At 34.8% G+C, this 27281-nt stretch overlaps 3 protein-coding genes across 3 annotated transcripts; all 3 read left to right on the forward strand.

The window, feature by feature from the left end:
* Positions 1–854: 854 nt before the first annotated feature.
* On the forward strand, positions 855–12471 carry LOC110738344 (histone-lysine N-methyltransferase ATXR7-like). Its single transcript, XM_021918719.1, has 20 exons — positions 855–1258; positions 1489–1690; positions 1814–2813; positions 2947–3069; positions 3215–3523; positions 3644–4009; positions 4168–4290; positions 4399–4710; positions 4821–5186; positions 5282–5527; positions 5667–6320; positions 6495–6843; positions 6923–7078; positions 7983–8395; positions 8472–8594; positions 8801–8881; positions 10268–10321; positions 10423–10574; positions 11020–11072; positions 12192–12471. The coding sequence occupies exons 2-19, from the start codon at positions 1509–1511 to the stop codon at positions 11039–11041; spliced, it is 5031 nt and encodes a 1676-aa protein (XP_021774411.1). The 5' UTR covers positions 855–1258; positions 1489–1508; the 3' UTR covers positions 11042–11072; positions 12192–12471.
* Positions 12472–17721: 5250 nt separating this feature from the next.
* Positions 17722–21584, forward strand: LOC110738355 (sorcin-like). Its single transcript, XM_021918730.1, has 10 exons — positions 17722–17899; positions 18000–18058; positions 18150–18190; positions 18306–18337; positions 18648–18676; positions 19656–19692; positions 19817–19873; positions 20233–20309; positions 20465–20538; positions 21226–21584. Exons 1-10 carry the CDS (start codon positions 17819–17821, stop codon positions 21243–21245), a joined length of 507 nt encoding a protein of 168 aa, XP_021774422.1. The 5' UTR covers positions 17722–17818; the 3' UTR covers positions 21246–21584.
* A 2434-nt stretch (positions 21585–24018) lies between these two features.
* Positions 24019–25088, forward strand: LOC110738362 (putative glycine-rich cell wall structural protein 1). Its single transcript, XM_021918743.1, has one exon. It carries the CDS (start codon positions 24213–24215, stop codon positions 24834–24836), a length of 624 nt encoding a protein of 207 aa, XP_021774435.1. The 5' UTR covers positions 24019–24212; the 3' UTR covers positions 24837–25088.
* The last annotated feature ends 2193 nt before the right edge of the window (positions 25089–27281 follow it).

The raw sequence follows: 27281 nt of genomic DNA on the forward strand, positions 1-27281 counted from the left end.
CCTATAAAACTGACTCGGTAACCCCTGTAATACTAACCAAGTAACCCTTATAACACTGACGAAATAACCCATGTAAAACTGAATGAGTAACCCTATAACACTAACGAAACAACCCTTATAATGGATGGTCACACCATGTGACAAGCCACATATAAGACTTTGTGATACAGTATTAATAACCGAAGGTTAAAAAAATAATAAAATAAAAAAACAATTTCAAACTCAATAAACTCCAAACTAATCACTAGCAAATTCTCTACATTATAGTAAAAATATGCACATAATAGGCATAAATGAAAATTATATGAATCATGAAAGTGCTTGCTTCATAGCCCTACATTACAACTTTTTTTTTTTTTTTTGACACGTATTACAACTAACTAGTTAATGTTCGAGCTATACTCGGGTTTTTTCAATTAATACATAGTTGGATTATTTTTATGCATAACATGAAAAATAAAATTTGTATAATGAGTTACTTAGGGTTCGTTTGGCATCGATGTGGTTTTTTTTTTCTTTTTTTTTCAAACTTATATGATATATGTCATATAATGAGACAAAAATTAGACAAACTAATTAAAATCATAATATTTTTGAAAACTGTCAACAAAAAAGTGGAAACACCTTTTTCTTGTTTTTGGTTTTTTGTTTGAAAAAATAGAAAATTTAAAACAAAAAACAATACCAAACAAGCCCTTAGTCGTCAAAAACTGAAATTATGAATATGTAACAGACCTTTTTTATTTTGTGGATAAATTCAATCAATTTGAAATAGGATTATGTATGTGAAAATTTTAATTTTTTTATCTTAGTTATTATCTTGATAAAATTATTATTTATTTTATTATGAAAAAAATGACAAAAAAAAAAGGTTTTAGGAGGGAAATTTTTTTAATAATGTCAGGGATTTCAGTAAAAATAATTTAAGTTAGTAAATGGGGCTTAATACCTCATAATCATAAAAATTCATAACATCATTACCAAAAAAAAATAAAAAAATAAAATCAAAAGCACATACAAAAACCAATCTCCCACCATCAGATGATTGATATGCAAATCTAACCGTCCATTTCACCAGCTGTACAAAAATCAACGCCTGAAAATCGATATTATTTCCATAATAATTCCATTTTATCTGGAATATCTTCCTTATTTTTTTTGTCGTCTAATTCTCAGACCATTAACCTGCAGAAAACAAGGGATTCTCTTCTTCGTCGTAGTCTTCTTCTTCCACGTTCCTTCTTTCATCTTCAACAAGGTAACCTCTTTTTCTCTCTCCTAAAATTAGGGTTTCCTCTTATTGAATTGAATCTGATTTCTGCGATTCGTCAAAATTCTTACTTTATGTTAATTAGGTTATTATCTTCATTGTCGATTTGCATATAATTATGCAATTTTCTTGTTGATTTAACTTCAGGCGATGGATCTTTGAGCTCGATTTAACCTAATTCTATCTTTTTTGTTGTTGTTGTTGATTTTGTTTATCAGAGGATTTTTTTGGTAAGATAATGGTATCTTCTACGCATTTGTTCGATCCAGTAAAGTATCGTCGTAAACCGGAATTTGATTTGGTATCTGCGAAGAGGCTAAAAGTTTCAGCTTCTGATTGCGTTGATTCTTTATCATATTTTGAGTCGGATTATTATGACGACGAATTTATCAATTGTGGAATTTCAGCATCACCTGATCGGTATGAATTTGGTGTAATTTGTTGTTTTTCGTTGTATTGTTAATGAAGCTAATGATTTTTAAACAGTTAAAATCGTTACCGTAGTTTATTGTAATTGAATCAATTCATCAATCTTTTTTGCAGTTTATCATCTTCTTGTGATTTAGATGGTCAAATGCCGTCAAGCTCGAACTTAGAGAGGAGTTGCCAAGTGAATGGCAACACAGATGCTGCTATTCCTGCATCAGGTGCTGCGGGAGTTTCGTATCCCGCCAAGAACGATGATATGTGTGGATTGTCAGAATTTGTGACTGGATGGATGTATCTTAATGAGCAGGGTCAGATGTGTGGACCTTATATTCAGCAGCAATTGTTTGAGGGCTTGACAACGGGTTTTTTGCCTGAAGAGCTTTTGGTTTACCCTATTCAGAATGGGACATTACTGAATCCTGTGCAATTGAAGCTCTTTAAACAGTATCCTGATCATGTTGCCACAGGATTTACGTATCTTGGCAGAGCTACGTCTAATGTGTCCATGACAACAGATTGCCATGTTGCTGTTGGGCAAGATGCTCCTTCAGCTGATGATCAACAGAGCCATGTCCAGCAGCATGACTTTGATGTGACGGGTTCAGACTCTAAATTAGCTGCAGGGGTTGCATTGGTTCAGCAGGATGCCGCCCCTCCTGCATTCCTAGCTGCTGAAATTCCGTACCTTGCTAAGAACGTTGATAGGTGTGGGAATTTTGTGTCTGGATGGATGTATCTTAATGAGCAGGGTCAGATGTGTGGGCCTTATATACAGCAGCAATTGTTTGAGGGCTTGACAACGGGTTATCTGCCTGATGAGCTTCCTGTTTACCCAATCCTGAATGGTGCATTACTAAATCCTGTGCAATTGAAATTCTTCAAGCTATATCCTGATCATGTTGCCACAGGATTTACCTTTCTTGGCAGAGCTACTCCCAATGCGTCTATGACCACAAATTGCCATGTTGCTACTGGACAAGATATCCCTAGAAGTACTGGTTCAGCTTTGCTTAATTATGATCACCAGAATCATGTCCAGCAGCCCTATCACAACTCTGATGTCTCAGTTTCAGACTCAAAATTAGCCCCAGGGATTGCGCTGGTTCAGCAGCAGGTATATCCATTCTGGCCTTGGGTTGTAGTTTAAGGATGGTGATTCAGTAGGTGTCTTATCATTGTCCCTGACCTGTAATCTTTTTTGATTGTTTAATGATTTTATTAAAAAAAAATTTGTTGTTGTTTTGAAGTCTCTTTCTTGGGAAGAAAAATGTTGGCTATTCCTGGACGGTTATGGGAGAGCTATGGGGCCGCATTCTCTTTCAGAACTTTACTATTGGCATCAATATGGTTATCTACACAGCTCAGTTATGGTAAGATGACTACTATTGCAAACTTGTGAGCATAATGCTCTCTCTCTTTCTCTTTTTTTTTTTTTTTTTTTTTTTTTTTTTTTTTTTTTTTAAGTCTGCTAACAAGACAGATCTTCTGATTTTGTACATTTCTTTTATTGTACAGATACGTAATATCGACAATAAATGTAGTCCTTTCAGTCTCCTGTCATTGATCAATGCATGGGGAAAAGATAGCTCTACCGTGACTGCATCTGAAAATGAAACTAGTTCGTTGGAGCTTATATCAGGAATATCAGAAGAAATTGTTTCACAACTGCATGATGGAATTATGAAGGCAGCTCGTCGAATTGTTTTGGATGAGATCATTGGCAATGTCATTGTGGATTACGTTGCTACTAAGAAGGCTCAGAAACAGTTTAAAAATGGGAATAGTAGAGAGGATTTGAGAATTCGCTTGCCTGATTTTGATAAGGTAAAATCATGCTTCATTAGTTTCCTTAGAGAGTTACGTGCCTTGTTTGTGTAAGCCTTTTTTTTTTTTTTTTTTTTTTTTTTTGCTAATTATTTTTGTTGTGGGACTTTGTTTTGATAGGGTGAAACTAATGTTGGGGAAAGGAATAATTCTGTTTCACATGCTGCATCAACTTCTTGCTATGGTGATGCTTCAACTTCATTAAATTCAGCCAGGGAAATTATTGAGGAGCCTTGCAGCATCCAATGCGTGAAATCTGTTGGCAGTATTGAAAATTTTCAAGGAGCCAATAAAGCCATTAGTCAAGCGCTTTTAGACTATTGTATGCAGGTTCTGTGGAATGCTGTTTTCTATGAACCTGTAGCAAATTATGTACATACTTGGAGAAAAAACAAACGCTGGTCACATACTAGTGCTGAAGGAGCTGCTTCTTTGGACAGAGAATTGACTGGTTTCCAGATGACTGCAGAAATGGATAATAAAATTGTAAGTTTGTTCGATGGAAAACTTCGCTATCAAATTATAGTTTGAGGATAGTGGTGATTCAGTAGGCATCCTACTGATGTCCTTTTAAGTATTTTTTTTTTAAACTTCTTTCTTTGAACTATTTATCTCATGATTGTCTTTAATTTCTATTTTCAAAGTCTCTTTCCTGGGAAGAAAAATGTTGGCTACTCCTGGATGGTTATGGGAGAGGCTCCGGGCCACATTCTCTTTCAGAAATTTACTATTGGCATCAATATGGCTATCTACACAGCTCTGTCATGGTAAGAGGACTATCATCCCTAACTTGTTAGCTTAACGCTGTATATTTTTTTTTAGTAGTTTGCCAACATTACATATCATCTGAATTTGTGCATTTCCCATATGTACAGATACATCATACCGATAATAAATGTAGTCCTTTCACTCTTTTGTCATTGATCAATACATGGGGAATAAAGAGTTCTACAGTGACTGCATCTGAAAATGACACCATCAGTTCATTAAAACATATATCAGGAATATCCGAAAAAATTGGGTCAAAATTGCATGATGGAATCATGAAGGCAGCTCGTCGTTTTTTTTTGGACGAGATCATTGGCAATGTCATTGTGGATTATGTTGCTACCAAGAAGGCTCACAAACAGTTTAAGGATGAGAACGATAGAGAAGATTTGGAAATTGGCATGCTTGATACTAAAAGGGTATGATTATGCCTCATTAGTTTCCTTTGAAATTTATTTGTCTTATTTGTGTAATCTCTTTATTTATCTATTTTTGCTAATAATGTTGTTGTGGGACTTCGTTTTGACAGAATGAAATTAATGTTGGGGAAAGGAACAGATCTGCTTTACATGCTCCATCAGCTTTCTGTTATGGCGATTCTTCAACTTCATTTAATTCAGCTAAAAAAATACCTGAGGAGCCTTCCCTAGCTCAATGCATGAAATCTGTTGGCTATATTGAAAATTTTAAAGGAGCCAATAAAGCCATTAGCCAAGCGCTTTTTGACTATAGTATGCAGGTTTTGTGGAATGCTGTTTTCTATGAACCTGTAGGAAATTATGCACACATTTGGAGAAAAAACAAGCGCTGGTCACATAACCGCACTGAAGGAGCAGCTGCTGTTGACGGAGAACTGACTGGTTTACAGAAGACTTCAGAAGTGGAAGCTGAAATAGTAAGTTTGTTTGAGTTTGACAAACAAAGATGTCCGAATTCCTTCTTTCAAAATCTAGGTGAAGCATTGATTTTATTGCTACCTGTGCTGTGCAGAGAGATTTGGATGTACCTTCAGATGAGCCTGATTCTAATTTCATCTCCCAGTCTTGTTTAAGAGAAGATAAGTTGTCCAATCCCAGCATCCAGCATCAGGATGAAGACAGAGAAAGGACAATTGCAAGGGTAGAAGAGGAACTTTTTATGTTTGCCAAGACATCCACCGATGATTTCGTGAAGATTACTGTTGAAGAGGAAGTGTTTAAAGTTAATAAGTGTTTGAAGGATAATGGCACATACGAGGTACTGATATGTTGAACTGGATGGAAAATGTCCGTTCATGCTCCCCCCTCCCCCCCCCCCCCCCTAAAAATATAAAACCCCCTTGTTTCATTATGTATTCTTTTCTTTTAAGACAAGTTTAAATTTGTTGTCCTTCTAGGTTCCTGTTGAAGATTCAGGAGAATTGTGCAAAGACACTGATATTGGAGATGCTGCTTCAAAGATGGAAGGGCTGAAATCTAGACACATTTGCCTTGATGAATCTCCGATCCTTTCACAAGGGACTGGTTCATTAGATCAGCCTGCTTTGTACCCGCACATGGATTCTTCATCGGATTTTATTGGAACTGGCTCCAGTAGTGTATGTGCACCTGCTAGCACTACACTCAATGATTGTATAACTGAAGAACTGCTGGCCCCTGGAATATGTGGTTTGAAAATGGAGTCAGGGGTTCAGGACTTGCAAGAATCCTTGCTCAATAATTCAGAGATTCCTATAGAGGCAATGAGATCTTGTCCATCTGAATTTATAGGATATGTTTTTGAGAGATCGGATATGCCTATGTGCAGTATGGTTGATCACAGAACTAATGCGCCCCTGTTACCTGGATCAGGGTGTGAAATCAAAGATGTGGTTTCATCAAGCATCTCCGACTCCCAATTATTAGGTTTAGGTGAGGGTACTCTTATGCAGAAAAAATTCATGGCCTTGGCATTATGCCAGCAAAAGCTGCATGATGAAGTGCTAAGAGGATGGATGTCCACTCTTCACGATGATATGCATCTTCTGCTGAAGCAACGTGATATAGTTCAGGTAAATTTTTTTTGCAGCTCCCAGGTACTCACAGGTTAAGTGAGCTATCCCTTGGCCCCTGAGCTGGGAAGATAGGTTTCTTATATATGATTTTTGCTGTAGGCCATGTGTGTAATATTTTTAATGATTTGATTTGGTTTATTGCCTGGATTTTTCATTTTGTATTTGCTGCAGGAGGAAGTCATTATCGAGCCTGCTTCCATAGAGCCTGAGCTTGACCTTCTTATGGAAAGATCAAAGAGTTGTTACAGTTCAGGCCCATCTGAAGTTTCAGTTGTTGAAGAGTTTACTTATTCACGGAGAAAGAAAGTGGCGAAATCAGTAGCTGAGCCAGGCTCTCCACCTTTACGGGATTTTAAGCTCCGCCATCGATCACCAAGGAAGTTTAGAAAACCAGTAATTTTAAAGAATGTTTCTGGCTCAGAAGCTCTAGGCATTGGAAATGTGAAGCAGAAGGCTAAAGGAGTGGGGCGGAGAAAAACAGGATTATCTATTCTGCAATGTGTTCCTGATCCTTCTCTGAGTATGTTTTCAGTTTTTATGAATAGTATTATGTTACATCCTCACACAGCTGGTTTATTATTAACCAATTCTCTCAATAGGCACTGTTGCTGTGGATGATCTGAAATTTGAAGCTCAAAGGGCTCCAAGCATTGAAGCAGATTTTGATGTTAATGAAGAGCTTAGCGGCTGCAGCAGCATCAGTGACAGTGCCAAAAAGGATACATCTGCCGATCATTCCCAAAGGATAAAAAATTGTGAGTGAAATGTTGTTGAATTTTTTTTGTGTTGTTATAAGCAAAGGTTTTGGTTTCTTTATAAAAATTACCTTGTTAAATATTGCAGTTGGATAATTGTGCAATTTTCTTGTTTAATGTTCTGTCACATGTTAACATATAAGCTGAATTTTGGTTCAAAGAGGTGGTTTTGTGTGGAGGCCCATTAAAAGAGTAGTAGGGGAAAACTTACAAAGGATTAAATTATAAAGTTCAATATGGGACATCTAAATGTAGTAGTTTGGGGCGAAATATGTGAAGGATAGGGTATTTCTGTAACATCTTAGAAAGGTTTATTTGGTTTTGGGGGGCGGGGGAGGGGGGGGGGGGGTGGGGTGGGGGGGGGTGCTTGGACCTAGCATTTTGCAGCACAATTTCACCATCAATTTCATTGGAGGTAGATCTCAGAGTTGGAGTGTGGGCTGAGGATTTGGACGGTTAATATTAAGTGTTGCAAAGGTTTGTGGGATGAGTAGTAATGTCAGACATGAAGGTAAAATTCTTGTCATTTCATGTCGGAGTGATAAGTGATGGCTAAGCAGGTAGCTGGTTCATAGTATTTGGTGCCATTTCAAATTCATTGATAATTAATATCTACCCCCAATCCTGTTCATTTTTGTAAAGCGCATCTTGATTGGTCATTTTTTGTGCTCATGGTGTAAGGTAGTTCTGGTCACAGCAACTGCTCTATGCATAGTTATTGAACTCCTTTTTAGCAAAATGGATTATAGAAAAGTTAGCTTAATATTACCATTGCCTTCTCTTTGAGTTATTTGTGCAAAAACTACAATATTCCTGTATAATGGTGTCTTGTGAAGTTGTGATCTTGTTATTACTTTATTATGAAATTGATGTTTAATCATTTTCAACTGTTCTTTGTGTGCAGCTTCAACATCGTCTAAGATGAAGAGAAAGATTGTGGTTGGTGAATTACCATCGCTTCCATCAAAAGCTCTGAAGGTTCAGGATGCTGACCCAAAGCAAGCGGCCGTCAAAATGGCTAAAAAGACCAAGTTGAGCAAGTCCAAGGTGCTGAGTTCCTGTCCTGTGTCTATTGGATGTGCTCGATCTTCAATTGATGGCTGGGAATGGCATAAATGGTCCTTACATGCAAGGCCTTCGGAAAGAGCTCGTGTCAGAGGAATTCAAATAACCACTATGCAACGTTGTACTTCTGATATTAGTGGTTCAAAGCCATCACGCGTAAAGGGGATCTCTGCTAGGACCAACAGAGTAAAAATGCGGAACCTACTTGCAGCAGTTGAGGGTGCTGAGCTATTAAAGGCTTCTCAATTGAAGGTAACATCAAAGCATTTTATTTTCACCGTGTTTTGCTTCTACTAGCTTTTGTTATTAAAGCAAGGTCCTATTGCAGGCCAGGAAAAAGCGTCTGCGTTTCCAGCGGAGTAAGATTCACGACTGGGGTCTTGTTGCTCTAGAACCAATTGAAGCAGATGATTTTGTCATTGAATATGTTGGGGAACTAATTCGTCCTCGGGTATTTGCCATCTCTGCTCTGCTCCCCTCCCTTTTAATTTATAACACTGTTGCACTTTGAGATATTGTATTTTTCATTCTATTTTGTCCAATGCTGATACGGGTCTTGGCCAGAAAGAGTAGGACGCAATTTCTTCTCTGGTTTTCAGGGTTGTCATTTTCCTTTTTAAGCGTTGAAGGTGTTTAAACGGTGTTTTGTTTGTGCAGATATCTGATATCCGGGAACGCCAATATGAGAAGATGGGTATTGGCAGCAGTTATCTTTTCAGATTGGATGATGGCTATGTGGTGAGTAAATTTTGATGACTTCATCTTTTGTAACTGAAGTTGAATGATTCTGTTACTTCATAGGCTTTTAAAAATGATGTGAAGCTTTTTGCTGCATTTTAGACACTAGTTTAATGGTAAGCAGGCTTATCTATTATCAACTTCAAGAAATGGACCTCAATTGCTGATGTTACAGATTAAATGGAGAATGTACATGTATGTTTAAATAGAATGCCTTCTCATTGGACTCCCTGAATTTTATCTTGTTCTGGTTTTTGACTGATGCAGTATGGCTCAGTTGGAGGCTTCTTTAACGCATTTATCTAGATCTTTCTATTATTGCAGTAGACACTCAAACTTGCTGTCTTTCATGCTTGAGTTGATATTTTAGAGTTACAGTTTTGTGACTTTATCTTCCAGCATGTGCTTACATTATGTAGCCAATCTAATATGATTTTTATGAATTATCAAATTACTCAAAATTGATTGAGGTTATGAATGCAATGCTTTGCCATGCATACAAGAGTAAAATACTACAATCATCATGAATCTTGTTGATGGATCTTTAAGTCCCTTGCCATACATATCTTTGTAAATTATTATCCTTTGCTAGCCTAGTTTGCCATTTATACTTATGCTTGTTTCAGAAAATTGTGGTGCTTAATTGTGCTCATGTTTGCATACTTCTGAAAGAAGCGTTATGTCTTAGGAAACCCAAGCACTGTTTAAACTAGTGATTAGCTGTGGGATAGAACTATTTATTTATATTTTTGTGGGCTAAGACAGCAGGAACTGTTTATAGTTAGTTTAGAAATTGATCAGGACTGGGCTAATTTGTGCTCTGTATTTGTTGCTTTCAGGACTGCGTGTTCTCTGTTTAACCTTCTGCTTGGTGTATAAATATAAGTTTTTCTTTTCTTTTCTTTTTTTTTCCCCAAAAAAAAAAAAAAAAAAAAACCTAGCTTGACGTCTACACTCTCCACTTCATCTTCTCTTAAACCCTTGAGTGCTGAACTATGCTTATGATGCGTCTTTTCAAATGAAATCTAATAAACTAATGAGATGGAATGGTATGTACATACTATTTATGGTGTAGACGTTCTTGATTTTGTTTACCTTAGTGCTTTTTGACGTGAGGCATTAAGACGAGTTGTTCTAACAAGATTTTAGAACTATGATGTCTATGGTTCATTCTTGAGATAGTGTTGGATTCAGCACTATGTGTTATTATTATAATTCAAATGATCAACTGATTATCTTTTCTTGCTCTTTGGCTATGTGTTAGGTGTTCCACTTTGAAGTTTGAATGATATTTGACAGAATGTTCTCTGTACTAAACATATTTTTTGTTGCGTGGTGGAAAGCAAAGGCACTTATCTTGATCTGTTGTCCCTGAAACGTGTGCAGGTTGATGCTACTAAACGTGGCGGTGTTGCTAGATTCATAAACCATTCATGTGAGGTAGACATTGATGAGTTGAACTTCACTGAATAATTTTCCAAAGTTTAATTTTAATTTTTATTTTTTTACTAACTGATTGTGAAACCTACTCATTTCTACAGCCTAATTGTTACACCAAAATTATAAGCGTCGAGAGCCAAAAGAGGATATTTATATATGCAAAACGACATATATCTGCTGGTGAAGAGATCACGTATAATTACAAATTTCCTCTTGAGGACAAAAAAATCCCCTGTAATTGTGGTTCTAAAAGGTGAGTTGTGGACAAAAATTGGTGTAAATTAGTCTATGCTGAATTTTGTCATTGGGCTTTTAAGTGTTTGAACATGTATCATCTTTTATCTTTTGAGTTGATTGATTCTACTTATAATGCATGACATTGCATTGGGTAATTGCTACTTTTTCTTAGCCCCTACTTTTTGTATTGTATTTTCTATATTGGGAATCTGTCTGGTGCTAGTAATCTGACATTTTTTTGAGTCTTTTTAAAATCATGTTCTTTCCTACCTGCTATTTGAGAAATCTATATTTTTTCAGATTAGGCATTACATGTTAATTTGTTGAAATATTCTATATCCAACAATACGAGAGAAATGAATTCCTTTCTCATTTTTAAGATATTCAGAACATTTAAGATGTGACTTTTCCATTGGTTCTCACACTAATTTCTAGATCCCTATTTTCCTTCCTATTTTCAGGTGTCGTGGTTCAATGAACTAGAAAGGGATTGGAGGCTCATGTTGCATTGCAGGTACTGTAAATTGCAACTTGTTTGTGTTTGCAAAGTCGTGTGAGTTTATGACTGCTCTCATGTTGTCATTATCCTCCTCTTGTGTTATTTTGTTTGAAGCTTCTACTTCTATCAATATTTATGATTCTCAATGAAATACTGTTGTTTGCTAATTTAAGACCAATGTGACCTGGGGTTGGTTGTTATCTTTGTTTTTCTTATTTATTAGTAAGAATTTTGTTTCCTTTTAGCTTTTGCATACTTCACCATGAATATTTGAGAAACTAAGTGAAAAAGTTAGACATGATTTAGGGATCTGTAATCTTAGCATGAAGAAAACAAATTAAGGGCACATTAGGGAATATAATGGGGGAATGCAGCAACTACAATATAAAGAAAAGCACCCTATATCTTTTAAAGCCTGAACATGATTTCAAACAGTAAAACTTAAATAGAGCATCATTTGAAGATATCGCCTAGATTGAAGTTACTTGCACATTTGTCCTGTGACCCCATGTTCTAGGCATATGTTTAACCTTATAAATTCACTTGATTGTGTCGCTAATTTGGTAAAAGATGTTAAAGTTACCGCTAGAAAATGTCTTCTGCAAAAGTCGCATCCTGCTTTCTTGTTTCATTGTGTACTGTGCTTATAGTTGGTTATTTAGTGAACACTTGCAAAGCATTTTGCTTGTCTCTTTCTCCTGACTTATAATACTTATACCTTATTTAAATGTTTTGTAGAACAGTTGCTCAAAACTGGAGATAACAATAACATTCTGGAAATTTCTGTTGGTTTTTTTTTTTTTTTTTTTTTTTTTTTTTTGAAACATCTGTTGGTTATTTTCAAAGTGACTTTTTTTTTTCAACAATAATGAAGTTTCTTGAGTCATGACTGCTATGAGGGATATTTACAAGACAATATCACCTGTGTTTTTGGAAGTTCAGGATTATTTTAGATGTAAAATAAGTTTGGGGGATTTTGGATTATGGGCTGTAACCTGTAGGGTTACTGGAGGTGATTGATCTCTATTTCCTGTCCCCTTGTGATATTGTGCTGTTATTTGAGATGTGATTTAACATATGGTGACTTCCTTGTATAACAATTTCATGTTAACACGTATTTCATATTTCTTTCAGGATTTGAATTGCAATGCCTATTGAGAGCCATATGACTTAATATATCATTTTTATCCAACATTAAGAGCTGAGTCATGTGCACTCTTGTAGATAGTCTCTCAACTGCAGATGAGTTTCTACCCTTGGAAACTGTAATGAGTTTATCCACTTTATTGTTTTCTTCACTTATAGTTACATGACATTCTCGGGAAAATTATAATCATTTTTGTATAGAGTACATACCTCCCTAATTCTTTCAATATCAAACGGTAAATGGTAATAATAAAAACAGTAATTCATACCTATCTCCCAGTTTAATTATTCCAATTTTTCTTTATAGCATTTTTGGTCTTTCTCATTTCTAATTACGTGGCTTAATATGTCGCATTGTCTGTACAATTATATGATACTTTAGAAGAGAGAAAAGAAAGGGGGAGGACATGGCTTGAATATGTTGCATAGTCTGTAGAAATACATGATACTTTGAGAGAGAGAGAGAGAGAGAGAGAGGAGGGGGGGGAAGGGGAGGGTGTCATGCAACTGAACAAACGACACATATATTACATTTGGTAACGTAGGTGGTGGCCATGTGTACCAATGACTTAACCAATACATTTTTTTTCAGAGCCTAACATTATGTTTCTGAGAATTTTAAAACTTAATCTGCTAGCTGGAGAATGGGTTCTGCTGTGTTCTTGTAATATGTTGGTAGACCGTGCAAAAAGTGGTTGTGTTTTGTAATGGTCAGTAATTGGCGTTGTTTGGAAGATGGGAGGTTATACTAGATTTGGCCTTTATTGGGGAAACTTCCATATGGAATTAGCTAGTTTATGCTTATATTGTTGCAGGTGTAGGGATAATCTAGGAATTTTGTTTTGACAATATTCATGGGGTGACCAGGCATTTAAACCTTAAGGGCCAGGTGTTGTGGGTTTTTGTAAGGTACCTACGGAGTACATAGTTTTGACAGATTTTAGCAAATAATTTTTCAATTATCCATTTTAGGGTAGCCAAAAATATTTTTCTTATTTGAAATGTATGGATGCAATCTCTCTATTTTGGGTTGTATTTTAAGGAAATGACCCTAAAGTGTTGCGAGTGGGGTCTTTTGTATTGTTCAATTGATATCATAGTTTGTCAATAGCTTTGTAAAGCCTTTTGTCTCACACCCTTGTGACATGTTGATCTTCCTGCCCTTTGGACAATATCTACAGCTTCATGCTTCCTAGAAAATAATGTTTGCAAGTATGCTGTTCGGGTTGTATAGTTGTATTTCCATGCATATTAAAAGTTATCAGGATAATATTGTAAGTCAATATGTATGGAAGGTCCTGAGAGACTTTGATTTTATTGATTGATTGTCGCTGGAATAATTTGGTGTGAATGACTAATGTCACTCGAGACAGTATTCTAATTATTATAAACTTTGGGTAGAGACTGATCTTGAAATTCCTCAAATGCTTAATTTTTTTTTTAATTTTTTTTTTTTATTATTATTATTTAGAACAGGGGTGATTTTCTTAGCTTTAATGTTTTGATGTTCGTGTTGAGCAAGATAATATGCTTTGTCTATAGTCATAAACTCATAAATGGCCCAGACAAACAAAATCCATGTCGAAACGTTATGGTAGAATTAACAATTGTAGAATTTGTTTAATTTCTGATGCCAAAATATTGGCTCAAAGTAGCTGTCCTAATTTTACTACTAAATGTTTTGGTTTCTCTCATATTTGTGTATGCACGTATTTGGCCCCCAAGGTTTCTCTCATAATTGGTATATAATATATCTTGTGCAGGAGCACTTGAATCTCCAATGGACCTAACTATTGCCGGGGGCCAGTTATATCTTTGTGGTATGTGATCTCTTAGCCTTCTAATTTAATCATAGTTACGTTGCCAATTTAATCTTTTAGTGTGCCTCCATCAATAAGATGCAGCAAAGTCATCTGCGCCGTGGGAGAAAGTGGGCGCGGACCTTTATATTGCAAAGCTTCTGCCGTCTTGCTATCCATTCTTTTCCCCCTGGTCGGTTTTTTTAGTAGTTTATTAATTTTAAAAGCTATGAAAAACTACCAAAAATGGTCAGCAATTGGTCCCAAGATTTCTGATCAATGGGGTTTAGCTTTCAGTAGTTTTATCTCTTAACAAGTGGCTTGTCTTGACACAAAGCTAAGAATTAATGGGAGTTCAAAAACTCAAATTATCTCTACAAAGATAACACAATATATAGATAAGAAGGTATCAATACTTGTCAACCAATCCTTTTCATTCCAAAATATAAATAAAGACTATCAACCAATCTCGGATAGTGAATGGTGTTGTCTCTGATTTAGTGTTTAGTTTATATTACCGGCATACCGGTGAGGCGGTGAGATGAATATAATACAGTCCACAACTCTAGTTTAGTTGTCCCTGGGGAAATTCAACAGATAAGTCGCTAGCTATTTTATAGGTGGTGGCGTGGTGCAAGATCTTCCTATTGTAAGCAATTCAGAGGAAGATGGTGCTGCTGACGAAGTTTTGTGCTGTATGACCAAATTGGTTTAAAAGTTAAACTAAGTTGGATCGTGTAAGCTGCAATGCCCAAGCATGTTTTTGTGTTTGGTATGGTATTCTCTTTTTGTTGAAGTCTATAGATAAACTGATAAAGGCACACTTAGAGGTTTTCAACAAAAATAAATAGTGGGTTTAGTAATTTAGAGGTTTTCAACAAAAAATAAATAGTGGGATGAAGTAATATCTTGGTTGATCTTGTCCTAATTATTTAGAAAGTGTAAGCTATTGTGGGCAATTACTGCCTGCTCCTACAATATTACCATTAGACATCTTTTTATTAGTGACTAATAAGAAATGTACAATAATCTTGATATTAGTAGTGAGTTAACACCACTGATACCTTACACATCTTAAACTACGAATAATTTAGAATAAAAGGAGTCATGATATTTACCATGCACTCGGGTATCTAGGGATTCAAGCCTATTTTTGCTCCTATGCTTACAAGGTACAAGCACATGTAGGCTGTATCACAAGGTGCAATTGGTTGTTATATTTCACCGGAGATGTTTTTGGTTTAGTGATCGGAGTAATGTAATAAATTATTTTAACCTACTACCTCCGGTCCAAATTACTCGCAACTTTGAAATATTTTATATCACAAATAATACTCCAAAGTTGCGAGTAATTTGGACCAGAGGTAATATATTGAAATTCGAAGTCTTAATGTGCAAGTAAAAAATATGCTACAGGCTATATATTCCACAATTAGAGGTTCTTATAACATGGGGCGACTATAATGTAAAGGCAAACATGTCTACTGATTCTTGTTACACAATTAGGTTGATGATTCGCTGCTATGAAAAATATCTTTTGCTTAAGAAACACTAAATCAACGAATCTATGCTTCTGCTTTATTAACCGGCCTTAACTCAAATGGAAGAGCGAGAGGTTTAAGCAGCTTGGCCACAGGCATGCTTAAATCCCTTTGGTTGCCGGTTCGAATCCGGCAGGCCGATGCGCAGGGTGGTTATGTTGATTTGTGCCTGTTACTGATCATGGACTTTTTTCTTAGGCTAAACATTCCCCCTTACCTTTCCTCTGAAGAACCAAAAACAAAAAGGGTGAAAGTTGCATGTGCTATCTAGCGTAAAGCCCTGCATGGAAAGACGTTAGGTTACATATAGTACTATGTAATATTTATTTGAATGTTTTAGTAAGTTTTTTGGAGTATGTAATATTACCATAGTTTTCTTATATGTATTTTACATAAAAACATTACACTAAAAATTCGGGCAAAGGGTGGGTTTACGTGAATGTAAAAACATTATACTAAGATACACATTTCATGATGAAATGCCCATCTTATGAAGTTTTGCTATAGTTTTCTTATCATTTATTTTGGTTTATATTATATGCCTTTAATTTCATGTTTTGTTCTTGCAAGCTGGAACGATTTCATTTTTCCCCCTAAAGGTACAAAATGGTAACTTGGGAACAAATCCAAACAATATAGGCATACAACAGTCACATCTTGTGTGAATGTTACTCCGTAATTTATTAGTTTCACGTGTTTTATATGCTAGATATCAAACTAAGTTTGGTCTAATAATAAAGATTGTACCTCCCAATTTTGGAGATCTTGAATACCAATTTGAGCGTGGGATTCTCTTTACTCCTTCCCAATCCTCTTTTCCTTAAAGTTTCTAACCTGATAGATAGGGTTGACCAACGTAGAATCCTATGTTAATAGGATATTCTTCTTAATTTGAATTTTTTTTTTTTTAATGTTAGGTTTCTCATCAAACTTATTTTTACCATAACTTTGAAGAATTAAGCTATAGCTATACCCTCTTCTTCTCCAAACCCACCCCTAACCCGCCTTTGACCCCCTCCAGTTTGTGGTTGGAAACAAATGATGTATGATATTGCTTTCACGGGAGACATAATATTCATACATGTCAACATGTGCACGATAATCCTTCATTTGCCTTCACCTATTTTCACAGTATTCTGTTTGTAGTATTGAGTCAGTTGGGATCTAGCCTCCTTTTTAAATCGTTGCCAAAAAAAATCTTCTTGAGCTTTGTATAATTGTTCCGAGTTTCTAACAGACTTTATTAGTATCTTGTTCCTACTTTGACATGACACGAATAATCCAAATTCATAAAACACAAATCGAATTATTAATTTCAAAATATTTACTCCTATAATGGTTCAAAATATACATTGTATTATAAATCTAGTATCCAAATATAATCGATTCGCAACCTAAAATAATACTTAAAAAAAAACTTTATAATGGATAAAAGATTAAAGGGGCATGAAACCGTTCTCACACAACGCAGGATAACTAATCCAATCCATTTGGTTTATAATGTTAATAATGCTGCATTTTGACACTTACAAGGTGTAAAAAATTTACGCAACTCAAAAAGTTTAGAACTATTTTTAAACAGATTGGACTTGAGAATTTTTTTTATCCAAATCCGATCTAGAATCAATCTAAAGTTATCTCAAAATTGACTTTACTTGGAAATTTACGATTCATACCCAACTTGGTATTAACTCATTGTTTATCTGAAACAATAAAACCCGATAATTGAAGATCTGAATTCGATCTAACTCGAAATGAAATCTACCCGAAACCATTTATTCTCAAAAAATTCCTTATTTTACCCGCCCTGAAACTACACATGACACAATTAAACTGATAGAATATAAAATATATTCCTGGGCCTCAACCATCAGTTTAAGCTTTTGGTTGAGTTGGTCCTCTAACATGGTATCAGACGGGTTCGAATCTCATCCGCCCCTCCTTCAAAGTAGAATTAATTCGCGCCGGGTATGAGATGGCTTGTGTTGTATCCACATTTCAAGCCCAAAGGAAAATATTCGTTTGTTGCGAGTAATGCGAAGCAGAGCTAGTATATTATTTGTAAGAAATAAAAAATTTCTTTACTACGATTACTCCTAAAAATCAACGGAGTAACCCGAATTTCATGTCATTTTGTCATTGTACTGATATATTTTTTTTAAATGTGGTTTTTTTTTTTTTTTTTTTTTTGACCAACTTGACAAAACTCTTTTCTATTCTTCCTAGTTTTGTTGCTGTTTTTTCTCTCTTTCTTTTCCTACCAAATTAAGGAATAATGGACTTGGCGATTCTCAGAGAGTGGTTCGACCGAGTTGACTCGTCTCAAACCGGTAACATTACAGCATCTCAACTCAAGGTTCTTCATTTCCTCTTTAAATTCTCAACCTTTAATTTTTCAATTTTCCAACTTTAAATTTAAATTTAATATTTATACTTTTGATTGAATTCATGTTTAGAATGCACTTGCTGTCGGAAATCTCGATCTCCCACTTTCTGTTGTTCAACAAATGATCAGGTTTTTCTATTTTTCCAGTAATTTGCCCAATTATGATTCTCTACTATCTAATTTAAATTACTTGAATTATACTTTGTTGAATTCGTTTCAGGATGTATGATTTTGATAAAAATGGAACAATGAGTTTTGAAGGTATTTTGATTATAATTCTTTAGTTTAATTTTTTTTGTATTCATATAATTGTATAATTTGATGATTATTACTCGTATATTTTTTTATTGATATGATTAAGTTTGTCTAATTGCAGAATTTGTTGCCCTTAACCAATATCTTTTAAAGGTTAGTATATAGCTTTCAAGTTCCTAAATCCTAGCATATAATTTTGTATATGATGACTTCAACTATGGACAATTTTTTCGGGTTTCACTGTTTCGGTTCAGTAGGGTCCTTCTCCTTACCAACGATAATATGTATAAACGCCTCCGGTGTTAGTACATTAGTTATGGTGTAATAATGATCTTCTAGCCCATAAAAATTGCAGTAAAGAAGGCATTTGAGTATCGAGTTTTTGAATCATGATTGTTGATGTTTACCTTTTTGTACTGGGGATTAATTGATTTTGTTCTTGCTTTTAATGTAATCTCTGCAGGTTCAACAAGCTTTCTCAGACTTAGAAAGGTAGTTGAATTCTTACATTGTTATTCTCTGTGATTGTATATTGATACTTGATAGTCATATTCTAAGTGAAATTCTAAATGATCTGATTGCTGGAGTAGATGTCAGTCAGTTATACTTTTCTGACTGTATTTTGTATCTAGTCGGCCCGTGTCTAGGAGTGTTTATTGCTGCATTACGAAATTTGCAAGGGCCATGTTAGGAGTATTATTTTTCAAATGGTGTGCAATAGTTTGGCTTGCTTGGTCTTTTTGCGCTATTAATGCTGCGTTCTTCCTTTGTCAAAAAAGGAACTAGGATTAGAACAATAGAGATAAATTAGCTTTCTCTTCTTTAAATTTGACTTGGTGTTTGGTTTTTATGTTCCTTGAATTTTCCCAAGGTTTTCCATGATATTTTACTACTTTTAAGAATATTGAATAGATTCTTGGCAAGCTTTAAAAGATTTCTCATGTTTTTTCAAGCCATTGCATTTCTACTTGGCTACATCTTACCTCTCCTTTTATTTTTTGACGATAAATGTGGACCATGTAAGAGTTTGTAGCTCTTGTTAACTGGCATCTTGTCTTGTCAAATTTAAGCATTCACCCATCTTTTCTTTGAAACAGTTATTTTCATTCTTTTTCTATATTGCTATATGGGCTATCTATATCTGTTTGAATAGGATTTCTAGCATGTAAATTTTATGGATTGACCATTTTCATTTGGGCTAGGATCTCGAATATGAGCATGAAACCGTAGCATGGATATTTATCAGAAAAACCTTCTGTGAAGAACTTTCTGCAGTTTATTTGCTCTCATTTCTATGTTTCTTTTTCTTGTATGCTGGAATTGTTAGTGAACCAGTATTGTGAAATTTTAGATCAATATGTAGAAGAACTAGGATGATATGCTGCTTTGGTCATTGCTTGCTTATCATATATCAGGCTTCTATCTATTAATTATCTTAGCAACCTTCTTCTGATGAAATTATGTATCACAGGGGCCGTGGATTTCTTCTCCATGACGAGGTTCATGAGGTAGCCTTCCAATCACTACAAATGGTTGTTGGTCCTAATGAGGATTAAGTTTTGTAACTATGTTCCTTGGTGCTTGATTTTTATTTAATTTAATTTTTATTTATTTTTTTATTTTATTTTCCAGGCATTAGTGAAGCTTGGGTTCTCACTTGATTCTCCTGCCTTTTACACTGCATGTGAGGTAATTCTTCTAATTCATTGCCTTTTACCCTTATCATGCTTCCTTCTCTTTATCCTTTTCTGTATATGAGTAAACATAAATCATGTCCACTTCACCACCCTTTTCAAGAATAGGTTCAAATACAAATAAAATAATGCTCACTATGTACCCTTAGGTTTCCTTAACTTGTACTCAAATAACTGATCGGACACTAAGTACCCGTAGATTTCATAATCAGACTTGCGTAATCAGCTGAGCAATTTTTCATGTGATTTCTTGTAAAATGTAAAAATGTGATCTTTATAATTGTTTAAATAGATTGATAGATAGATATATGTGTCTTCTCTGTTGACGTTCTGTTTCTCTGCCAACTTTTCCAGAGCTTTGATCAAAAGAAAAATGGGATATTCCTGCTGGATGCTTTTATATCTTTGTGTATATTTCTACAATCCGCTCGGTAAGTGATATTGCATGCAAGTCTCTTTGATTCAGCTAGGCTGACCACCAAGGTTTTTCTACTTGTGGCTGCTTGGCATTGGCATGTGGCTCATTGAATTGCAATTGTTTTTTCCTTATAACAATATAGTAACTGCTTCTAATTTGGTGTTTCAGCAATCTTTTTAACTCCTTTGATACAAATAAGCAAGGCAGGGTGACTCTTGATATGAACCAATTTATTTACTGCAGTGAGTATTCTTTTTTTTATATCCTTTTGCCTTTCATATTGTTTGGTTCTATGTTGTTCCATTTTCTTTTGTATCAACCTATTGCATACTGTGAGATTAAGCATAAAACTAGGACTAAAAACCGCTGGAATATTGGACCATGAGAGTTTGAAAACTTATGATATGATACAGTGAACATGTGCTCGCTTTTCTTTCTTTTTTTCTTTTCTTTTTTTTAAAAAAAAAATCATATTGAAATTACAACTATCAACAATTCACGGAAGTAGTATATCGTCAGGATAATTTCATGCTCTAATTTCATGGTTCTAAATTGTGGAATTTCCTATTGTCCTCTTGAACATTTCAAATAAACATGCTTTCCATTGCTTCTTAGGTCATACTGAGAAACTATGCCACTCTAGCTTCTCTTAGTTTGTGACTTTGTGTTTGGTTTTTTCATGAGAGAATTTTTCTAGACTGAGTATGGCTTCCCTGATTGAGGAAATTATTTTTGCCGTACTTTCCATTGCATGCTTTATTACCTCCCTAGTCCCTATCATCTATCTCCTCCAATTCATCCAGTTTTCCTAGCAAGTAATATATGGAGTAATGAAGAGTGCTAGCTAGCGTAACATCTGTTGGATAAATGTTCCATTTTATAAATAAAAAGCTGTTAAAACATCATCTCATTTTTTCCCCCTATGACAGCTGCGAATTGTAGAATATGAGATTTCAATCTGGTACCTAGCTCATTCTTTGCCCCAGAAGATCACTGTGAAGCTGTAAATTTATACTGATATTGTATTTCAAACCAGCGGCAGTTGAATGTGATGCTACACTAGTGTAATACAGATTACCGCACAAGAGTGGGACAGCGAATTTTGGTTCTTGTATTAATATTGTTATCATCTTCTTATGTATATGACTTTGGTCTTCTTTTCCTAGTGTAAATTGTCAAACCCTGATTCCTTTTCCTAGTGTAAATTCCAAAAATCTACAATTTATATGTATCATATTTACAGTATTATTGAAACAGAACCGTGCTTTCAAGAGTTTCAACATCTTTATTTAAGCCTTGTTATCTCTCAGCACGTCTGAGAGTTTAATCCTGACACTTTTCGTGCTGTTAAATCTAGTATCTACAAGTCTAACTGTAAGTAGGTACTAAAACAGGCCAATTTCATACACATTTCATATGCAAATTCTTCTGTTGAAAGAAAATAGAATTGAGCCGGGATTTAGGGCATCTCAAGATATGTCCAATTGATAGCTACATACCTACAACGTTAAACGCAAGTCATGGTTAAATAAAATGACCTGAATATTTATACACTCGAAGCATATTTCAAATCTATCAAATATATACTCGTGACACATAAATTGTTAGTATAAAAATTACTTACGTGCAATGTCAAACTATCAAATACTAATAATTCGAAAATAGATTATATTATTCGTAGAGCATTACGCGTATAGATTTTATACAAGCATTAGACATGTGTAAGTAGCTAGGAAAATTATAGTGGATAGTAATTGTTATAGTTCAATCCCCTCGTTAAGGAGAAAAGGAAAAGCATTATGATAAAAAAAATTAATTAGATGTTGAGATGTTGCGCATGTGTTTTATTGGAGGCATTATTTATTTATAATTAATTAAATAATTTATTTATTATTTAATTTTGATAGTGAATTGTATGGTAGCTAGGTAGTGTGTCCATGAAGTGATAGAAGTCCCAATGATATGATCGTTTTTTGGATAGCAAGCGTGCTATCAATATATGGTAAGGTCAACCCACATTTAAAAATTAACCCAAGAAATAATAAAATCAACGAGTAAAAATGAATGCCACTTGTCGTGCTATGCTTTCATGCAAAAGAAATGAGTCCCAACATTTTATCTCCACTACCCAAAGTTAAATGGGAAAGTTTGACAGAGAATATCATGGGTTGGTAGAGACGTATAGTAGAGCTACTAGTTTTTAGTGGTTTTTCTTTTCTATGTGGTCTGTAAACGTGTCGAAATGGTTGAATTGGGAGGAAAGTTCTATCCATTTGAGTTATTCCTCACTTTGATAATATAGTAATGTCTAATATTATCTATGTACGGATTCATAAAAAAGTTTAACATTATCTATGTACGTAGTATTAATTTTCTAAATATGTTTATGACTAGTGTAAAATATACCAAGGCGAAATAAAATAGCCTTATTATTTAAAGAGCAGAATCACTTTCAAACTTAACGTTGAAACTTGAAATTGGTGAACATGAAATTGCATGAATTCGTAAGCAAACCTTATATGTACCTTATTTATAGTATAATGTTTTATTTGAAACTCTATGTTTGAGGTCTTTAGCGCTAAAACGCATTAATTAAACCAATGCAAATTCATTTTTGAAACGTACGGTGCTTTGCCATGATGTTCAAATTGCATGTAATTTGAGTGATTGAAGACTACTCTTACCAAAGTCATGTTTGAATTGAAAGCACCAAACGAATGAAATCACTAACACCTAACTTGCACTACTGTCTCATGGTTGTCTACTTATCATCGTCTTCACATTGTCTAAAATTAATGAATAATTTACGAGTCCTCTTTAAAACTAAAATGTGTGAAATCTTATCAAGCGTAATAAAATTTTAATCCACGGACACCTCAACCTTTTTTTTTTATTATTATTTTTTATTTTAAACTATACACAAGTTATTAATCTATTATCATAGCAGGTGTATATGATATCAAACGACCATAGAGTGAGATATTGGGGCACATTATCTATCTTCAGTGAATCCTTTGAAATTCTTAAACCTGATTATTGACCATGACTGAAATTTACCAAATTGCAAGATAATAAACATTTACATAATTGAAACTTATTGGAAGATATTAGACCTAAAATTCTAAATAGATGTTATCTAAACTTTTAAATTTTTTAAAGTGAAATGTAAACACGCACCCTTGATTTCACCGAACTAAGAGCATGTATAAATTGTATTACTAGACGATATGATCATGCGTTTAACTATAGGTAGTGTTATAATCTATCTAAATCCCCCCCCCCCCAACCCTTAGCTATAAACTTATAATATATGGTTTATCAAAATGATTTAGCAAAGGTACGAATATGTAAGCATTAATGATTGCGTAAAAAATGTGAATGCAAGTTTGCAACCAATAATAAGATAGAAAAAATGTGAATGCATGCGTCGTTTCTTTTCCGTATGATAAGCAAGTCAAAATATAGTGGGAAGAAACTTTATTGACAAGAATATATACTTTTTATAAAACATTACAATATACAAGTATATGATTAAAGAAGAAGAAGAAGACAGAATGCAGGCCACTATAGTTGCAAATGAACAATCACCCACCGCCACAACAATGCCACCAAAACCACTAAGTTATGATGACCGTGACCCATACACACGTCCTTGTATGATTAAACCCCCACCTATCTTTGGAACGTACTAGATCTTTGCCTTACCCTATATATAGACCTTCCATTTTTACATGTTGGTTCACAAGCATTTGTGATTCTTGATCTCTTAATACAAACATCTATGTTATGATCACTAATACAGTCTAGAGATATAGATAACATCTAAGAAGTTAAGAGAGAAATAATACATTATCTCATTTGTTCACTAGTTAGTTGATACGATCTTGATTAAGTTGTGATCATCAAGTCTTAAGAAATGGCCAATTCTAAGGTCATTGGGGCTATGTTGGTGGCTCTACTTCTTGTGGAGATATGTGTTGCAATTAGGGTACCGAGAGGGGTTAGAGTAAGTGGTGGAGGAGGAGGCGGTGGTGGAGGAGGTAGAGGAGGAGGTGGTGGTGGCGGAAATGAGGGATTCGGTTATGGGTCTGGATCAGGGTCTGGCTATGGTGAGGGATATGGTAGTGCAGGTGGGGGAGGTGGTGGTAGAGGTGGAGGCGGTGGTGGAGGGGGAGGAGGAGGTAGAGGGGGTTCGGGGTCTGGATATGGGTCTGGGTCTGGATATGGATCCGGATATGGGTCTGGTGGAGGTCTAGGTGGTGGTGGTGGTGGAGGGGGAGGTAGAGGAGGTGGTGGAGGAGGGGGAGGTGGTCATGGTGGCTCTGGCTATGGCTCAGGGTATGGTAGTGGTAGTGGGTCTGGCTATGGAAGTAGCAGTGGTGGTATGGGAGGTGGAGGAGGGGGTGGCGGCGGTGGTGGTGGTGGAGGAGGAGGTGGCAATGATGGTGGCTCTGGATATGGTTCTGGTTCCGGATATGGCTCTGGTTATGGTTCCGGATATGGAGGTGGTTATGATGGTGGATATCACCATAAACATTGAATGTCAACATGTAACTAGCCATCCATTATTGATATTACTTTTAGTTTGTTGTATTTTAAGATTAAATAGTTGTGCATGCATGTAATTTTGGTTCATTATATTTGACTTGATGTATACGTAATATTGGGGGTATATGCATTATATTTGCATATTGTAGGATATATTATGTATGGTACATTGTTAGTTTGTTACTAGCTATCTAATGATACCATCATTTTGTATTGCAATAAAACAAACTTTTTCTAAAACACATATCACTTCAACGTGAAAAATCTTGATCACATGTATGTGTCTAGCGTTTATGGTTGATCATACGCACTCAATTATCTCCAATATCGCCCATAAGCTAAGCTAACAACTAACAAAGGACATGAGTATATTATACATCAGTCTTCAGCTAGCTAATGCTTAAATTTTGTGCAAGTATGCAAGCAATAAACAAAATGATCATATAATTTAATATGCTACAAGTACTCCATGATTGATCAACAAGATTTTTTTTTTTAAAAAGTGTTAGCATATAATTGAACTATATATAAATCATTCTTTACTATCTAAACTTACTTTCCTCATAGTTAATTCAAAAAAAAAAAAAAAAAAAACATGCCATCAAACATATTATCAAATTATTGATTCCATTAAGAGATTCGGATTATTATGTAGACTTTGTAAGCTTATTTGTATGGCAAAAACTAATCTAGCTTATTAAGTGTAAGTCACTAACTCATTATTAAATTAATAGTGGACATACATCATTTTTTTTTTGTGATATTGTACCAGCCATAAATAATAGATAGAAGAAGTTTTATAATGTAAAAGCATATATATTCGTATATATGAATGCAAACAAATGCAAAGCATAAAACATTAATGTTTATGGAAACAGAATACTCCTCGGGGTTAGGGACTTAGGGTAATAATATCAAGATGTCTAAGAGGCTAAGTCCAATGAATGTCCAAGTGTCCTTCGACTCCGCCTTGATGTCTTATAGCTCGTTGGCCTGCAAAAGAGAGAAAGTAAACTACCTCGGGGGTGTGACCCGGGAAAGCCCCTCAGATGCTTAAGTCAGCTATTGTACTTTGTAGAGAGAGAAAGTAGAGAGAGAGAGTACTTTAGAGAGAGAAGAAGAGAGAATTAGGAAAAAGTTCCCTCCCGGTTCCAAGAGATCTTGGGATCGATTCTCATCACCCGCCCTTGTGGCTCTCTAAGCACCAAAAAAAAAAAAAAATATTCGAGAGCTATTTAGAGTTGTACTTTTAGGTGGCAGAAGTTATACTTAGTTAGACAGATTAGGGGTAAATCTATACTTTGCAATGACTAATGATGGGCTGCTGGATCATGGAGGGGTATTTTTGTAATTCCAGGTCAATGGCCTTAGGACAATGGACTTGGCCCAAACAATTAACTTCTTGCTCGCGTTTCTTTTGTTCACTTAACTTTCTAGTGTACTACTAACTCACGGTAAAACATTCACCAAAACCAAATGACTTAAACACATGAATATAAAAAACTAAAAGAAGGATTGTGAGCCTGTTCTCTTTAGCTTATTTTCATTTCAGTTCAGTTTAGCTCCAATAAGTTCAGTTATTAATTTTCTTCTCTCATAAAATATTCAGTTCAATTCAGTTAATCAGCACAGGCCCTATGTAATGTCTCACTTGGTACCAATCATACCATTATATGAAGTAATCACTTAAATTTGGATTTATGATATTTAGGCATAATTCACTACTTGAATTTTCTTTGAGTTAACTTTTTTTTTTTTTTTTTTCGCACAATCCTATAAAAATAAAGTACTCCGAAATACATATTTTTAATTCTCGTCAAATGCAATATGGTTAAACCAAAATTTTTTTTTATTTTAATTTTTCGTTAACTCTAACCAAAACTTGAAAGATCAAATATACGAAATTTGATAATAATCATGAATTAACTCCATATTGTACATGTATATTATTTGGCCATCAATATCAATAAAGGGCAGTTAGTTGGGGGTTGGGGCAAGGTATGGAGAAATTGAGGTGGTAACATAAGTCATCGAAGGTTAATACTCCGTAATAAATAGAGCCTATACTTTATAGAGACATCATCTACTCGTATTTATTTATCCGAAAGTTAATTAAAATCAAACACAAAGTGTTATTACAAAATAAGTGAATTTCCTAATTTTTTCAAAATTATTGACAAATTTCTCAATTATTATCATTTTATTTAAGAGACTATATCTTTTTTTTTTTTTTTTTTTTTTTTTTGAAAGCAAGAGACTATATCTTTTAAGAAAATAAGAAAAAGTGATTTGCATGTCAAAATATACACGTGGCAAGCTTTCATTGGTGGTGAAACACAATTCTAGCTCAACTCAAAACATTCGAAACCCAAAATTAATCCCAAAACATATCCTCTTTTTCCCTTTTCTCTCTCCATATTTATTCTCTCTTTCTCTC

Source organism: Chenopodium quinoa, unplaced genomic scaffold, assembly GCF_001683475.1.
Source record: "Chenopodium quinoa cultivar QQ74 unplaced genomic scaffold, ASM168347v1, whole genome shotgun sequence".
In the NCBI taxonomy this organism is placed as follows: domain Eukaryota; kingdom Viridiplantae; phylum Streptophyta; class Magnoliopsida; order Caryophyllales; family Amaranthaceae; genus Chenopodium; species Chenopodium quinoa.

Excerpts from the sequence above, each read along its gene's own strand:
- LOC110738344 (XM_021918719.1), top strand. The coding sequence starts at position 1,509 with ATGGTATCTTCTACGCATTTGTTCGATCCAGTAAAGTATCGTCGTAAA. Across the intron at positions 7,079-7,982 it reads TTCCCAAAGGATAAAAAATT|CTTCAACATCGTCTAAGATG; the intron begins GTGAGTGAAATG and ends CTTTGTGTGCAG. Across the intron at positions 8,396-8,471 it reads TAAAGGCTTCTCAATTGAAG|GCCAGGAAAAAGCGTCTGCG; the intron begins GTAACATCAAAG and ends GTCCTATTGCAG.
- LOC110738362 (XM_021918743.1), top strand. The coding sequence starts at position 24,213 with ATGGCCAATTCTAAGGTCATTGGGGCTATGTTGGTGGCTCTACTTCTT.
- LOC110738355 (XM_021918730.1), top strand. The coding sequence starts at position 17,819 with ATGGACTTGGCGATTCTCAGAGAGTGGTTCGACCGAGTTGACTCGTCT. Across the intron at positions 19,874-20,232 it reads CCTTTTACACTGCATGTGAG|AGCTTTGATCAAAAGAAAAA; the intron begins GTAATTCTTCTA and ends CAACTTTTCCAG. Across the intron at positions 20,310-20,464 it reads ATATTTCTACAATCCGCTCG|CAATCTTTTTAACTCCTTTG; the intron begins GTAAGTGATATT and ends TTGGTGTTTCAG.